Source organism: Sinocyclocheilus rhinocerous, unplaced genomic scaffold (assembly GCF_001515625.1).
Source record: "Sinocyclocheilus rhinocerous isolate Xijiao unplaced genomic scaffold, SAMN03320098_v1.1 scaffold2715, whole genome shotgun sequence".
NCBI lineage: Eukaryota > Metazoa > Chordata > Actinopteri > Cypriniformes > Cyprinidae > Sinocyclocheilus > Sinocyclocheilus rhinocerous.
The window spans coordinates 624,945-643,139 of NW_015667273.1; the positions used below are offsets into that span (position 1 = coordinate 624,945).

Below are 18,195 nucleotides of genomic sequence, written 5' to 3' on the forward strand. Positions count from 1 at the left end.
CTGAAAATTCAACTTTGCCATCACAGGAATAAATTACAGTGTAAAATATATTAAAATAGAAAACAGTTATTTTAAATAGTAATAATATTTCACAATATTACTGTTTTTACTGTATTTTTGATTAAATAAATAAAGAGACAAAGTGAACATTAGAGACTTCTGTCAAAAACATTTTCTGGACTCCACTATATGTGGTTTGTGTGCATAGTGCTTTATTCTCCTTGTTCTGTCATAATGAAAATATCTTTTCATTTTTTTGTTCTCTCTCCTTCTTTCATTACCACATATACATCCACAGAAAGGATTCACTCCCCTGCACGTGGCTGCAAAGTATGGGCAGTTGGAAGTAGCCAATCTTCTGCTGCAGAAGAAAGCTGTGCCGGATGCAGCAGGAAAGGTTGGTGAACAAATGCAAACATTATGCACACAATAACATGCACAAGCACATCTAAAAATATGCCCATTTATGCATGGTGGTTTACATTTCTTTACATAACACAGCTTGGTCCTGTCCCAAAATTTGATGTGGACTTCACTCATGGTTGTTCGTATGGTGTCCCATTTGTCATTATGATTCAAAAGTCAGAAAAAAATTAAATAAAATAGGGCATTGGTAAAACATTTACTATAATGTAATGAAATACTTGTGTCTACTTACAAAAAATGGTCAGAGAACATTATTTTATATATAACAGCTATTTTTGAATGGCCTTCAATGAAGAAACCTGATTTTATAGCCAGATGGTGTAGTTACAACATCGACCAGCAGGGGCTAACTGGGCCAAGCTAACCAGCCAAACCATGACGCCTTTAGACCACAAGGGCCAAGGGCGTCATTTGGGACAGGGCCTTCATTTGTCTTCGTCTGTTCATCTGTGTCAACCTTTCCCCAAATGGTTCCTCCTCACTATTCTTGCACTACAAAGTATGACTGTCATAATAACTAGCTTTATTGAGAGATATTTACAGAGCTGACAAATTTAGCTGATTTTCCTGTGTCATTAAGTCAGCTGTGTTGTCATGAGGGTCTGGTTTCCTTAACATAGATTATGCTTTTTAATAAGTACAACAGTGCATATATGAAAATACAACACAGAAGCTTAAAGGAGTAGGTTACCCCAAAATGTACATACCCTCAGACCTTTTGGCAAAAGATTTCGAGAAATTTAGCATTAGATCACTTGCTCCCCAGTGGATCTTCTGCAGTGAATGGGTGCCGTCAGAATTAGAGTCCAAACAACTGATAAATACATCATAATAATCTATAATTAATCCACACGACTACAGTCCATCAATTAATGCCTTGTGAAGTGAAAAGCTTCATGATTGTAAGAAACAAATCCATCAAGGCATCTTTTAACTTAAAATTTTAGCTTAAGGTTAAAATATGAGTTATTATGGATTATAGACTCCTATTTTGTCCAGAAGCAATGGTCTAAAGTTAAAATGTTTTAATGATGGATTTGTTACTTACAAGCACGCAGCTTTTTTGCTTAACAAGACATTAATTGATGGACTGGAGTTGTGTGGATTATTGTGATGTTTTTATCAGCTGTTTGGACTCTCATTCTGATGGCACCCATTCACTGCATAGGATCCAGTGAGCAAGTGATGATTAATGCTAAAAAACACATCTACATCTTGGATGATCTGAGGGTGAGTACATTTTCATAAAATTCATTTTTGGGTGAACTATTCCTTTTAATCTGTGTCAAGGAAAGACACATTCATCCCGTGAAAGTGTTTTTTCATGTCATACTATGTGTGAACTAGTGAACTGCTAGCTTAATGTGGTTTGCTGGGATTTCTTCCCTCTAACTTTAACATGGTGTGTTTGTGTGTATGTGTGCGTGCGTGTGTGTGTACACCTACCATGTGCACGCTCATGTACTGTATGTGCTGACATACATGCATGCGTCCTGTGTTTTTGTGTATGTGTGTGTGCATGCTGGTGTTTGTGATCGTGCTGGGGTCTGCGTGTGTGTGTGTGTGTGTGATCGTGCTTGGGTCTGTGTGTATATTATAGACTGGGTTAACACCGCTGCATGTGGCTGCTCACTATGATAATCAGAGAGTGGCTCTGTTACTGCTGGACCAGGGAGCATCTCCTCATTCTGCTGCAAAGGTACACACACACTCTCCAACCCATCGAGGCTGGGTTGCTGGATTAACCATTTCGTGCTGTTTGCCATTGAAATCTAGTGTAGCTATTATTGACCTTACACAATCACATCTCAAGAGTCACAATGTGCTGTTTGTGACTTTGTTGCCATGTACAAATCACATCTGTGGAGGAAGTCTTAGGCTGAAAAGTTGATGTTAAATTGCAGGAAATCTGATAAATCTGATAAGAAAATTAAACTAAATTAACTCAAATTGACACACAACAGCACAGAAGAGTTGTTAAACAGGCTGTATTCTAACAATGAGCTTTGCAAAAATCATTTTTTAATCATTTTTATTTTGTGGTCCAGTAAACAATAAATAAAAACATGAAAATTTTACCTGAGAAACAAAATTTTTAAAGAATGTGTCTTGTATAAAGTATGTTTTTCTTACTCTATTTTCAAATCGTTTTATTCTTATTTTAAGCAAATCTCACTTAATTTCGTTTGGAGTTCGTAAATGGACATGGTAATGGGAAAAAAATGTGATTGGAGGAAAAAAAAATATTTCAATGCTTTCGCATTTGCTCGCAAAAGTTTTCTGGGGTGTTTTTTATTAGTTTTTTTTTTCCAGATGATTTTGCCTTTTATTTAGATAAGCCAGTGTACAGCAAATACAAAAACACTGAAATACAATTTTTCCTGCAATCTCATATTTTTTCCATCATTATGTCGTGTTAGCGACTGCATGTTTGATTAATGTTAAAAAGATTCTCAGGTAAATTAATCTTGTTTTAGCATTTTTAGATGTTTTTATAGAAAACAAGACAAAAAGATGGATTAAGTATATGATTTTGCAATTCCAAAATTCATGGCTTGCATTTTCCCAGAGATATCTAGAGTATCTAGACTGATATTAAAGTAGTCATCATGGTAACAGGCTAGGAATTTGAGGGGAGTGAAGTGCTTGGTTGCTTCTTACAGTCTCTGTTTTGCTAAATTTGAGAAATCCTGATTGGTTTGTGTACTCAAGAAAAGTACTATGAAAAAAAGAAGAAAATATTATTGCATGCCTGCATAGTATTTCTATTTTAAAAAATTGTTTCTCTCTCATTCTCTCTAGAATGGCTACACACCTCTTCATATCGCAGCTAAGAAGAATCAGTTGGAGATTGGGACAACATTGCTGGAATATGGGGCGGAGTGTAACACAGTGACCCGTCAGGGCATCAGCCCCCTCCACCTAGCTGCACAGGAGGGCAGTGTGGACCTCGTGTCCCTGCTGCTCACCAAACAGGCTAATGTTAATATGGGCAATAAGGTAAACATACTTACACATGCATATTACACATACACACAGCACACGGTTGAGAATAAGTATTAGTTTGACTCACAGTGTGTGTTTGTTAAAACAGAACGGTCTCACGCCTCTGCACCTGGCTGCACAGGATGACAGGTCAGGCGTTGTTGAAGTGCTGTTGAACCAAGGAGCAGAAATTGATGCCCAAACCAAGGTCAGGGTTCAGGTTTTGTGGCGTTTCCATAGATTACAGGTTCATTGTGGACTGTACAACATGTCTGTATCAGTGTCTGATATTCTCTTGTTTGTCATATTCTCCTAACAGAGTGGTTACACTCCGTTGCATGTGGCTTGCCACTATGGCAACATGAAGATGGCCAACTTCCTGTTAGAGAATCAGGCCAAGCCTAATGCTAAAACAAAGGTGAGTCTGTTTGTAGTTTGTCAAAAGATATTTAGAGATATTATCTTGTTTTGCATGTAAATTGACTTTCTTTCTCTGTCGTTCTGTGCATAGAACGGTTATACACCTCTACACCAAGCAGCGCAGCAAGGCCACACCCACATCATTAATATGCTGCTTCAGTATGGAGCTTCGCCCAATGAGCTCACAGTGGTGAGTACTGAGACATGCTGGGAATATCTGCTTCACTCAGCAAGCTGTTAACCTTGGTCAGCAGTGTACTGTAGCACACACTCACATATACACACATACACTACTGTTCAAAAGTTTGGGGTGAGTGTTTTTTTTTTTTTTTAAGAAATAATACTTTTTTTAAAGGGGTCCTATTATGCTTTTTCACTTTTTGAATTTTAGTCAGTGTGTAGTGTGTATGTTTGGGCATAAAAAAGATCTTCAAACTTACAAATCTCAAAGTCCACTCCAAAGGGAGATATTTCGTTTTAAAAAAAATCCCTTTTCAAGAACTACAACGAATGGCTCGTTTGGACTACAGCGTTTGTTTTCCGGGTTTTGTGATATCACAAAGTGGCCCATTAGAATATCATTAAAATAATTCCCGCCTACGGAAATTCTAATGGTTGGGGGGTGGGAGGGGGCGAGGTCGTGGTTAGAACGCTTGGTTGAGTGCATCAGACAAATGCACCTGAATAATTATGTATGTAAATATGTATGTTACAATTATGAAAACGTTTTTATAATAAATTGCTGACAGTACAATACTGGACAATGATGTAATCTGCAGAATTTACACTTCAATTATGAGACTACAGTGTATCCCATACAATGAGTGCGGGTGTTTTTATATCACTGTATTTCTGAAGGAAACCTACTGTCTTCAGAAAAATGGATGTCATTTTCATTTAATCTTGCATGTAATGTCTGATAAAGCAATGTTTTTTTTGAGCGGAGCACTGCTTTGTGTACAGCCGTTACCGAGGAAACCTTGATCTCTATCACTCCAACAGCGCTTCCCGCTGGCAGAGCATGAGTTTGCATATATATGCCGCCTGGGAAACACTGGACTATGGTATAAATAAATTCAACTGTATAACAGTTTCACTGCAATTCATGTTATAATGTTAGAATTAAATAACAATAAAAAATAATACATATGCACTTATCTGTACATAGTAAATGCAGTTATTTTTAAGCGGTTGTTGACCTAAAACGATCTAAAACGTGATTTAGCCAAAAAAAACAAAAAAAAACAACAATAACGTTACCACTCTAATATGTCTTGCAATATCAGTGCGTGCAAAGGTTCTGCGCGATCCTCTTGTTCAATATTCTCTGGGTCTGAATCCGGCTCAAATTGATATGGCAATATTGACGCCATCCTTAACTAAACCGGAGCAGACGGAACTTGCTGCTTTGGCAAGGGGCGGGGCAGTACTGAAACACCGTCTAAACTGTTAAAGAGCATAATAGGACCCCTTTAAACTAGGATGCATTAAATTAATCAAAAGTCACAGTAAAGGCATTTACAGTAGCGTACCTTTAATATAAACACAAATCTCACTCTGTTATGCTTATAATACCTACATTTACATATGCTACATATAAAATGCCTCATATACAGATGTAAAGTCTTTGTTTTGTGTTTGTGTGTGGCAGAATGGGAACACAGCTCTCTCCATTGCTCGACGACTGGGGTACATCTCCGTAGTGGACACGCTGAGAGGAGTTACAGATGAAAACCTCACTGCCACGGTAACATATTCAGCCTGCGCCACCATCTGCATCCTGACCTACTTCCATCAACATCCTCTCCCCTCAATGTCCACAATTACCATAGAAATGAATACCAGGCAATTTGTATTGTATGCAATTTGCATTTTGAATCAAATCCACACCAACCAGCCACATCATGCTAATCACTTCTGAGCAAAGAATTTAATTCTTACATTATTTCTTAACTTCATTTCAAAACTGTAAGCCATGCTATGTTTTTTTTAAAATTACACTTCAAATTGAATTTTGAATATACTATGTTTCAAGCGTTATTGGATATTTAGTCATTCAGTTTTTTTCTATTAAGATTAGTTTTGCAATCATCTAATGCCAAAGTTAAAGTTAACCTTTAAAAACAGTAATAATTCATTAACACATTCTAAATTACTGAGCATCTAAAATGATTGATTTTAGTTTTTTACTGTTATATTTTTAATGTATTTGAACAAAATAGTATACAATTTAATATTAATGTTATAATATCATTTTAATTACAAAATTTATATTTATAATATTATATTATAATATAATTTAACATTCCTATATATTTATATAATATATTGGTTATCAGAACTAACATAAAAGTAATTATCGGCTTATCGATATAAGCCAGAATTTTTACATCTGTATTATATCATTGATTTTAAAAACAAGTTGTATTATGTCATATTATGAATATAATGATCAATTGTATGCTATTTATTTTCATGGAAGTTGGAGTATCTCGAACTCATATTTTGCATATTTTCCATTTTTGACCAGCCTGTAACTGAGAAACACAAGATCAATGTCCCGGAGACCATGAATGAGTTCCTCGACATGTCTGATGATGAAGGTAAAGCTGACTAAGCACACACACACACACACACACACACACTCACAGTTTCACTCTTTCTTGGTTAACTATATTGGTTTATACTGATGTAAAGAACTCTTTACTCTGCTGTGACCATTTGCACACTGAGTCAGTGAGGCAGTTGTTAAAATATTATTCATATTTTATATTCAAATAGTTATTTTGACAGCTGTCCACTAGCTTGCACCATGATCACTGGGCTAACACTATCTGCCTTCATTATTCTGTATGTGTGTGTGTGTGTGTGAGAGAGAGAGAGAGAGAGAGAGAGCGTGTACATTTAACCTATTGCTGTGTACTGTATGTTTGACAGCTATGAAAAATCATGAAGCTCAGGCTGATGGGGAAGAAGGTACACACTTCTGCAGTTCTGTTTTTTCCTCCCCTTTATAATCATCCCTCGCTTCACGCACACACTCACTCGGCTTAGATGCGTTCCTCTCGCCTGGCTTTGCAGTGCGCTGTGTGTGTTTCGTCTGTATGCACATAACCAGAGTGTGATTGCTGTGATTTCCTGTCTAAGCCAACTTGACACTCACACACACAGTTTTTTTCATAGTTATAAAAACATATTTACAAATGCTCACACATAGAAACACAATAACAGATGCCCACAAAAGCCTGTATGTGACTCATACAGTTGCCTGGGATACAGTGAAGCTGGTGTCAGGAGGAGAAGAAAACACTCCACGTGTTGACTATGATGCCAAACTCTCTCTCTTGTCTTCTGGTGCAACGCTGAAATATTCATGAGCTTGTTGTCCCTCATTGCACTCCTCTCCATGGTTACTTGGAGGGATGAGGGTATACGGTTACCGTGTGTGTCAGCAGATACGCTCACAATGCCGCAGGTGACACTGACTTGGCCCACAGGTGTCACCCCTCTACCTGAGAGCAAAAGCGACATGCAAAATGGAGAGGGATAGAGAGATAGTCTTGGAATATGACAAAGCAGTAAAAAGTCTAGTGTTGAAACTGCTGTCTTAGCAGTGCTGAGAGGTAAAGTGTGCATTAGTGCATGTGTGTGTGTGTATGTATGTGTGTGTGTGTGTGTGTGTATTAACAGCAGACGCCTATAATAGATCCATAGGTTATCCTGGAAGCTATCTGTGTAATCCCATTAAGCTGTGCATGTAGGTCTTATGTTGGTCAGAAGCAATGAACACTGCACCTTTGATCCCCGATCTGATGTTGTAACTCATACAGCTGTTAGTTGTCATATTATGGTGGAGTCTACTTACATTTATTGTTTTTATATTGCGCTAATTATATTTGCTATACCCTAAACCTAGTCCTTCCTTGCAGAAACCTTTTGCATTTCTAGATTTTAATTAAGATGATTACATGTGCAGTGTTCCTAGACTTTCTAACCAGTGTTATTTTAGTATTATTTATATATATAATACTTTTTTTAAAATAATTTTGATTAATATTTTTATATTAATCTTTTATTTATTATTATTTATTTATTTTTATATATTAATATTTTTGTTTTATGCTTACATTTTAATTTTAGGTTAATTTTTGTTAATTTATTAGCTTTTGATGTTTTAAAATATTACTATTTAGCTTTAATTTATCTTTATTTCCATTTTAGCCTTAGTTTAGTTTTAGTTTTTATTAGTAATTTTTGTGTTTTACCAAGGCAACAGTTCCATGAACTTCCATGATTTTTCCATGACTTTACCAGTTGTTTGTAATGACTGGATAGTGATAATTTAAACTTTTAAATAAAATCATAATTATTGAAAAGCTTAGCTTTTTAAATTGCGTATTAAATTTTACTGTCATAAATATAACATTTATATTGACAATAGAAATTTTAACTTTTTTTTTTTTCCCTTTATTTTTTATTTTTTTCAATTATGTATTAAAATTGTTTTTACATGATTATTCCAGGTCTGGAAATTACACTTTTAAAATTTCGGGGCTGTGGGAACCCTGTATTTAATCTCTTTATTAAGCTGTTTTTATTATTTTATCATTTTATCACAGTGTAGCCAGTTTAATGTCTTAATGGTTATATTTCATGTATTAAATATCAAAGCCTGATGCGTCCCACAAACGTCCAAGAGCACAGTGCCTAGTTCAGCAAATTACACACATGGTTAAAAGGAGATGTTGCATGCATGCACTGTAAGTACAGTACTTAGAAGGGGTGAACTTCCTTACAGTTATGTAATGTTCTTTAGCACGTTGTAATGAGTTTCATGAATGTTCTATAGTGACTCTGAGTGTGAGTGTCTGAGGAGACCTTGACATTAGCTGATAAAAGACAACATTTATCTGTTTAAAGAACTATCCATATACACACACTTGTCTTATGATGCTATATTAGAGGGGACACAGTTTTTTTAATAATTTAGATTCAACCCTTACACAGACTCAGCGAGAAATTTTATTTTTGTATTTTTTATACACAAATTATTTATTAATATTATACATTTAATTTATATTTTCAGTTTTCATTTTAGTATTAGTAATTTTGTTATATGCCTTTGTTTTATTAGTTGTCAGAGTCTGTTAGTTGCCAAGGAAGCACTTTAAATTTTGTTTAGATTATGTTTTGTTAACAATAACAACACTGGCACAGACCTGTTAACTTTGTAAGATTCAGGCATGGATTTCAGCCTGAAGGCCTGAAAGTAGAGTTTGTCAACACCTATGATTAGATATAATGTAAAGCATAACACGATTCAGATAAGAGCATTTCAAATAGTGAAGAAAGTGGTCCACACAAGTCAGTTATCAACAGGTTTCTTTGTATTTGTGAGGAGATTTTTAAAAATGTTTGACCCTCAGAAGTACAGACAAACCAGAACACGCATATATTAGAAAAGTGCTTGCAGTGACTCCCTTCATTCTCTTGAGAGAACTATGTTGACAGTACTTGGTGTCTTATTACCACCTTACACTTGCTGCTAGACCTGCAAAATCTTTAGCAACACACACACACACACATTGGGGCTGCTCTGTTTCTGCGCGCGCGCGAGGCTGGATTGGAAAGAGAGCAGAGCTCCCCTGACATGTGAGAGTGCAGCTTTGGTAGATCCTCCTTCGCTTGACCCAGGCTGCCTTGCGATTTAACGTTTACCGGGCGAATGAACGGATGTAAATCTTGCACATACGCATGTACATCCAGTGCTACGAGAGTTCTTGTCGACTCGGGACGACCGACTCTCACATGAGCACCCCGAATAGAGTCCTCATCATCAGTCTTTTTCTCGGAGGATACAGGCTTCATCTAACAGCTGAACAAATAATCGGAGGAATACGCTAATAACGGATATATATCTTTGTCGGAGTGGGATATGGCAGCGCTTTTATGTGAGTGTTGATAGGACTGTCGCGGTGTCAGAATACTGCGGTGTTTTGGGTCTCTGCTGCATGCAGCGTTTACCGGCTGGACGCTGCTCGGATATATTATTTAAATATACACTTTTGAAACTCAGAATGGCGTCTAATAGAGTGTCTTCTGTTTTTAGACAGGGTGATCTATTAGTCTTTGTCATGACTGTTCGTTGTCATTAAGACGTTAATTCGGTACCGGAGTAGAAATGTATTAGCGAGCCGGTTAGGGAAACGGAGGAGTTCAGTAGCGGGAGGGGAGGGGCTGCAGCACGGAGAGAGAGGACAAGCGAGAGTCGCGTTTATGAGAGATACGAAAAAGATGTTGGCTGTGTCTCAAAACCGTCAGAGCTGCCTACCTAGACGTCATTTTATGCAACATAGGCGAGTCCTTATCTTATAAAAATAACGACTGTCCGAAGCCTATCGAGCTGTCTACCTAGACGGCGTTATATGTCTACGATAATGTCTAGGTGGACAGCTAACGCATCCGTTGCTTTCTAGAAGTGTTTTATCGTAAAAACCGTTACAACTGAATATTTTATTAAACTAGAGAAAACAACAAAACTGTTTTGCTGGTTTAAACAGGTCCCCCAGCCTATCTGATCATCTTAAAAGTGCCCAAAAACCCATTTGTGACCCTGGACCACAAAACCAGTCGTGAGGGTCAATTTTTTTATATTGAGATTTATCATCTTAAAGCTGAATAAGTAAGCTTTCCATTGATGTATGGTTTGTTAGGATAGGACAATATTTGAATGAGATACAACTATTTGAAAATCTGGAATCTGAGGGTGCAAAAAAATCAAAATATTGAGAAAATCACCTTTAAAGTTGTCCAAATGAAGTTCTTAGTAATGCATAATACTAATCAAATATTACGTTTTGATATATTTACATTAGGAAATTTACAAAATATCTTCATGGAACACTTAATATCCTAATGATTTTTGGTATAAAAGAAAAATCGTTAATTTTGACTGATACAATGTATTGTTGGCTATAGCTACAAATATACCTGTGCTACTTCGCATTTAATATAGTCATCGGACTAACAAACCATCTTATGTGGCTTTTAACTGTTTGTTTGTTATAATTAGACAATAAAATCAGATACAGGCAGTCATATTTGTGAAAGTGTTATTTGAAAACGTAATTTATGAAATTCAATTGATGTATATTATTTTTATTGTCATATTATTACATGGTACCTGCTGTTAAAAACAGCTTTAAAAATAATTTGCTGGTCTTTCATGGTTTAAGCTGGTGTCCCAGTTTGACCTGCATGAAAGTGGCCCAAACCCCTCTAAAACTAGCAAACAGTCCATGCTGAGAGACTAGCAAACCTGCCTTTGCTGGTTTTAGGCTTTTTTTTTTTTGATCAGGTTTAAGAAACTCATGGGGTTTTTGTGGGAGTGTGATTGAAACTTGCTTCATAGCAGGAGATGCAGTGGTGTCTGATGCAGCAGAACGTTTCCTCTATATGTCAGTGAAATATCGCCACCTAAGTTTCTGTTATTCACGGTGGGACAGAAAAACACCCAGGTGTTACGTGACATCGATTAATAATCTAGAAGCTGCGAGCTGGATGTTGTGTGATGCAAGAAGACTGTGTAGTCCGGTTGGTTCACCCCACAAGAGATGAGCTACAAATTATTACCATTGTGTGTTTGAGCAAGACACTTAACCTCTGATTGCTCTAGCAGGACTGTCTTGGCAATAAGTGTACTGTAAGTCGCTTTGGGTTTTATTTAATTAGAGCAACATGGGGGGAACTAATTGCTGCAGCTGCTGATAGGTCACCTTATCAGTTCACCTTCAAGTGAGCTCACCTTGGGCGTTTCTCATCTTTGCAGGTGAAGATGCAATGACCGGCGAGACTGAGAAGTATCTTCGGCCACAGGACCTGAGGGAGTTGGGGGATGACTCCCTGCCGCAGGAGGGGTACTTGGGTTTCAGTATTGGAGCCCGCTCTGCCAGGTAAACTAATTTACATTTTATGATGCTTGCTTGTTTGTGAAGCTGTTTGTACCTTATGTTGGTTCTCTATGAGTAGCAAATATATATGGAGTTGGCGAGTTGCAGGTTATTATGGCACAAGCGGATGGCTTTTTGGAGGTGTTTAGATGGATGATCATTCGGATAGGTTTAGGTTGTGGTGTTCAGCTGGTCTTCTCTAAAAGCGTTACTACTGTCTTTGTGAATTGGCTTTTAGTCTGCATTAAAGGGATAGTTCACCCAAAAATGAAAATTTGATGTTTATCTGCTTACCCGCACGGCATCCGATGCGTGAGGTGTGTACGCGCTAGGGATATGCCGGTATCAAATTTTCATGTTGCGATTAATTGCTAATGCTTTTATTTGGAACTCATTATAATCAGTGATGCTGTATATATATGGTATGATATATATCTATGGTCTACACTGGATGCGGTGCGGCGCGACACGACAAATCCCCAACAGAAAACTGCTGCTGCGTTCTATTCATGACGTATTGACACAAATTTCAAATGATTTTCAACGGTCGCTTTGTCGCGTCCAGTGTACTAGACAGACTTTAGTTGTTGTGGCGCAGACACAGTGTTACTCACCTATGGAGAAGAAACAAACACAAAGCGCACGTGAAAGTCTGTCAGTACGTGAGTTTCATGCATCTAATACGTACTGCATTCCAAACAGCATAAATGAAAGCATATCTAAAGTAAAACACTGAAATAACGGAAGTCAAGCAATGCACACGTGTCTCACAGCGCATAGTCTGTGCAACGAAGCCGCCGCGATTGTCTCTAGCGCACACACCTGCCATATGCGGGAAAAACAAAAACAGAATAAACATGTTTAAATTGTATAATGTGCACCAAAGAGTTTTTTTTTCAAGATTTTTAAATTATACAGTCAGCTAGTTTAATTTCATAGATTATATATTTTTATTCATATGTAGTCTTTCTCTGTAATGAGGAAGTGAATATTTGGTGGATTGCGTTTAAGAAAGGGTTTAAAAGAGTTACCATTAGTTCCACAAACACAGTATTGATATTCTGTAGTGGTGTAGGAAAAAAATAGCGCTGGTGTTGGATCGGTATTGGCCGATTCTTAGAATTTGGAATACTCTATGTAATCTTACACTGCAAAATAATAACTCAAAAAGATTAAAAGATAACATCATAATTATTTACTGATCCCTTAAATTAATCACAATTATATAATGAAAGCCATAAAAACAAACAATTAATCATGATAATCGGCATAATCGCCAAAGCCCTAAAACAGACAATTAATCACAATAACCGTGACTATTTATTCTCAAAGCACATATTCTGTGTAATGAAGCCCACCGTGTTTGTCTCTAGCGCACACGTGCCATATAAAAGGCTAATGCTCCGATTTAAAAATAGAGAGTGAATTTTTAATACTCGCTTGACAAGCGCGTATGCGAATGACATCATAGTCTATAATCGATTATGGTCTATTACTGCATCGATGCAACAATTATTTTCGACCCCCCCTAACACACATGCATGTATATATTTAAGAAAAATATGTTATGTTTATATATTAAATATATTTATATATAATATAGATTATATGAATATAAAAATATTCATGTAAATACATGTCAATATTTTCTAAATATATACTGTATGTGTGTGTATTTATATAAGCATAAAAATATACACAGCACACACACACATATATTATGTAAACAAAAACTTTTATTTTGAATGCGATTAATCGTTTGACAACACTAGTATTTACATATCCTCTATTTATGTTCATGTAGATATCTGATTAGGAAAAATACAAGTGACCAAGTGTAAATACCTGCATAAAAGATTCTCGGATGGTCAATTACAGGCTTAATGTATTGTTAATAAATCATAATCAAATGGATCTTTACATTCATACCGAACATGATGTCCTTTTAAGTACCATCATCCATATAACCATATGTCAAATCTAGTGTTGTCAAACGATTAATCGCATCCAAAATAAAAGTTTTTGTTTACATAATATATGTATGTGTACCGTGTATATTTATTATGTATATATAAATACACACACACATACAGCATATATTTAGAAAATATTTACATGTATATACATTTATATATTTATATTCTTATATTTTATATTATATATAGATATATTTAATATAGAAAAATAATATATTTTTCTTAAATATTTACATGCATGTTTGTATTTATATATACATAATAAATATACACAGTATACACACATATATTATGTAAGCAAAAACTTTTATTTTGGATGCAATTAATTGTGATTAATCGTTTGACAGCACTAGTCAAATCTGATCAGATCACAAAATTATATTAAATTGTCAGAAAAATCAAAAATGCTGTTGTACTCCTAAAGGTACAATGCTTTTCTAAAATGGTACCCTGTAATTCCTTATATTATAATTGTAAGTTGTAAGTTTATGAGAAAAGTTTAAGGCAGAAGACGCACATCTGTGGTGTTTTGTGCTGAAGTACATCCCGTTCTCTCATTTATAAGGTCATTATCTGTTTATCGTGGCTATGAGCATAGCAGGTGAGGGAGAGGTGGGACAGGATGGAAAGGTAACACTCTTGTCATGTGAGCATTATGTGGCACAATGGAGCCTGATTTGCTCTTGTTGTACAGGACAGTGAGTTCTGATTGGCTAGCTTTTGTGTGCCAGTGGTTATAGCGTTCGAGGACAGGGAATAAATGACTGAAAACAATTACATCATCACCGGGAAGGGAACGCTGTGGGAACGTGAAGGTGTGATCTGATGGATGCAGACCTTCAGTCTCTTATCGCTTTTAGTTATGATTGATCGTTTCAGTTTTGTGCTCAGAACTCTAGTGTAGCTCAAAGGGAAGAATTAGCTTTATGGTTTACTGCATTTGGATATTGACACTGTGGCTTGCTTGCACAAGAGGCATTAAATAGTCAAATGTGAGTCAAATTAGCTGTATAGATTATTGGTATAATTACGTCATTTGCAAAATACTCAGTATCCCAGCTGCTTAGCCAAGGTAAGACACACTGTTTCATGTCTGAAAATAAGTTTTCATTTCTATAGAAATATTTTTGCTATTTGAATTGTTACTGTTGGAATTTAGATGATCTCATGGATGATATTCTACCGTACAGAGCTTCATATTTTCTGCCTCTTTGTTTTGTTAACATCAGCCTGGCATTGTTTGCTCTTACATAGGGCTACTAATGTTGATTGTTTTTACCAAACGCACACCCAGTCCTGTCTAGGAGCACAACACATGCTGTGGTAGAGCCTCAGTGCCATGCTTAACTCTCACTGCTTCTGCCACGTCCAGTACATTTTACTCTCTTTTCTCTTTCTTGGCTTCTCTCACTCTCACTAGCCCCAGGATAAGGTAAGAGTGATGTCTTTCTCTCTGCCTTTCCCTCTCTGTGTCTTTCGGCTTCTCTCTCTGTAGCTGCCGTTTCTGTTTCTGCCCCTTTCCCTACGTACTACAACTCCCATCATGCCTCGCTCCACTCTGTCATCTGGTGCAGTGCGTTTCTGTGGAATCTCATCTCTTTCATACACTGAGGCCTGAGCTTCTCGGCCTGATAGAACAAATTCATGCATCTCAACTGGAGTTTTGGTCTCTGCACTTCTCTTGCGTTGACATTTTATTTGTTCTATCTGGCTCCGAAGCCGAACACGCTTCTTATCGGTCACACAAAAGTCATCAAACCTTTTTGAAGGAGGTTTATAAATGCAAAAGATGTGAGGAGTTTTTTAATACAACAAGAAAAGTGGGCAGTAGTTGTGTGTTGTTAAATATTGTGGTTTTAGATGTTATTGATGTCTGAAATGTTAATGATTAATGTGCTAACTGTTATGTTTTGGTTGCTTTGTCAGTTTTTGTTTAGTGTGGCATGGATTGTGTTCATATATGTTGTGTTTTGCTGTTGTTTCAGTTGTGTGGTGCTCTATGTAACATCCAGGGACAAAAGTGTCAAGCTGATCAGTCAGCAGTTGAAGCCAATTACTCTGTCACATCGCTGATGGCACATTTAATTGGCCATTACTCACCACATTGATCACAGGGCAATTTTATTGCAAAAATTTAAAATAGATATGGTGTTCTAAGCATGTTTGATTATGACAGCACAGAGAGGATAGTTATCCACATTGTGTGCTTTAACACAAACACATTCACACAGCTTGGTCGCAGAATGTTGGGTAGGAGGCGTATGACTAGAATATAGCTTAGCCCGTAAGAGAACATATATTCCTCTTAATTTGTTGTTTGCTGTTTCACATGCATGCAAATGCACACAGAGCCATGATACAGCCTTGCTGGCTCTGTTCATAGTGAGATCATTTGAGCGAAGTGCATAGCAAAGAAGTAGAATGATGAAGAAGGAAAGGAAAGAGAGATGAATGAATGCAGAGGAGGGAAATGAGAAGAGTGTGTGCTGCAAAGAAGGGTGAGTCGGCTGCTTTAATGCTACAGAACCATAAAAACAATGCAGATCAGGACGAATGAAGCTGAAGTGCAAGAAGACGAGAGGAAGGAATGGAAAGAGAGTAGCTCACAAACCGACACTTTCTTTCATAAACACACTCTTGTGTGCAGTTCTGCTGTGTGCGCCTTCAGTACTGTACCTTTAAATCCTGCTGATTGCTGCAGAATTTTCAATCTCTCATACACACACACCGTGCAGCCAACCAAAGACTACTGTCCTGCAGAGATCCAGGCGTTGCTAAGAGCACTGCAGAAGGGTGCACACACTCACACAGTCGTAAATTTGATCTGAGCTGAAAAATACTTATTCAAAGTGTCAGTTAATTAGTGGTGCTTGCTATAACTGTTTCTCATGGATTAGGGGTTTTTCAAAACCAGTCGCAATAAGTGTTAAACCTTGGCACATAGCAAAACCTGAAACTATTTGTGATATTGACATAAATGGTTCCTCAAATTGCACGATTGTGCGATTGCTATTACTTTTCAAAGAGTTAACAACCACCCGGAACACCATAACAACCACAAATCAATGCATTAAAACACATTTAGAACAGCTTAGCAATGAGATAGAGATAACAATGAGATTCACTCAAAAATGGAGTTAAATGTAACTAGCACTAGTTTACACAGAGCAAAACTTCAGTTCATTTAGATATACATTACAGTTCAAGTTTTGGGTCAGTAAGATTTAAAAAAAAAAAAAAGAAAAAAGAAAAAAAGAAATTAACACTAATAATAAATTACAAAATAATAAATGAAAATAATACATTAAAACAAAATTGGTAAAATTAATGCTGCCTTGGTGAGTATAAGAGACTTCTTTCAAAAACACAAAAACAATCTTACCAACCCCAAACTTTTGAATGATAATATACTTTTTACATTGTATCGGTAACACTTTAGAGTAGGGATCACATTTTCACTATTAACTAAGTGTTTTCCCTGAACAAACTCCTTATTTACTGCTTATTAATGGTTAGTAAGGTAGTGGTTAAGTTTAGGTATGGATTAACAGATCTAAAATATGATCATGCAGAATAAGGCATTAATATGTGCTTTATAAGTACTAATAAACAGCTAATATACTAGTAATAGGTATGCTAATAAGCAAGTAGTTAATAGTGAGAATTAGTCTGTAAAATAAAGTGTTACCATTGTATCTGATTAAATCATTTAAATGTTACTGTTATAGTAATGTTGCCCATACAACATCTCTTCTGTTTTCTTTGTACTTCCTCCTCTCTGTCCATCAGATATCCCCTTCTCTCTTTTCTTCTCTGAAGGGTTTGATTTTGTTCTCCCTGGATGTTGCATGTTGTAATCTTTGTGTTTTTGTGTTTATGTTTGTTCGTCCCTTTTTTTGCGTCTTTCGCTTTGTGTTTTGTGTGTGTCTGCTTGTGCGTGTGCACATGTGTGAACCTCTTACACACTCCAGTCTGCGCTCCTTCAGCTCAGACAGGTCCAACACTCTGAACAGAAGCTCCTTCGCTCGGGACAGCATGATGATTGAAGAGATGCTGGCGCCCACCAAAGACACGGTAAGAACACCCACTCTGTGGCTTTCACTGTCTTGTTTTCAATCAGTACTGTAGCTGCTTTTCCACCGTCGGGCCAAACTGTTTTTGTAGCTTTACCGTTTTTTCAGGCCCATACGGTACAGATATGGTTTCATTTTCCACTGTGGGGCTGATAACAGAGCTTGTAATACAAATGCATCAGTCGTTGCCTTGGTAACGCAAGTGTTTACAGATGGTATGAGATGTAAATAGCAGCTGCGTTATGGAGGATGATCAGATATTTCTGTTTACTTCGCTCAAATAGCGCGCTTTGCCAGCTAAAGAGAGAAACTGGTAGCCAGGCAACAAACAAGTGACCAATCCCGAGTGGCGACGTCACTTAGGGT

General features: G+C 36.8%; 1 protein-coding gene across 1 annotated transcript in view; it reads left to right on the forward strand.

The window, feature by feature from the left end:
* The window catches only part of LOC107733536 (ankyrin-3-like), an 86,218-nt gene that overhangs the window by 33,059 nt on the left and 34,964 nt on the right, over positions 1-18,195 (forward strand). Inside the window, exons 16-27 of the mRNA XM_016545201.1 lie at positions 299-397; positions 2,027-2,125; positions 3,229-3,426; positions 3,521-3,619; positions 3,731-3,829; positions 3,923-4,021; positions 5,483-5,578; positions 6,362-6,434; positions 6,769-6,807; positions 11,660-11,783; positions 15,177-15,188; positions 17,728-17,830. Of these exons, the coding sequence (XP_016400687.1) occupies positions 299-397; positions 2,027-2,125; positions 3,229-3,426; positions 3,521-3,619; positions 3,731-3,829; positions 3,923-4,021; positions 5,483-5,578; positions 6,362-6,434; positions 6,769-6,807; positions 11,660-11,783; positions 15,177-15,188; positions 17,728-17,830 (1,140 nt within the window). The remainder of the gene's footprint in view (positions 1-298; positions 398-2,026; positions 2,126-3,228; positions 3,427-3,520; positions 3,620-3,730; positions 3,830-3,922; positions 4,022-5,482; positions 5,579-6,361; positions 6,435-6,768; positions 6,808-11,659; positions 11,784-15,176; positions 15,189-17,727; positions 17,831-18,195) is intronic.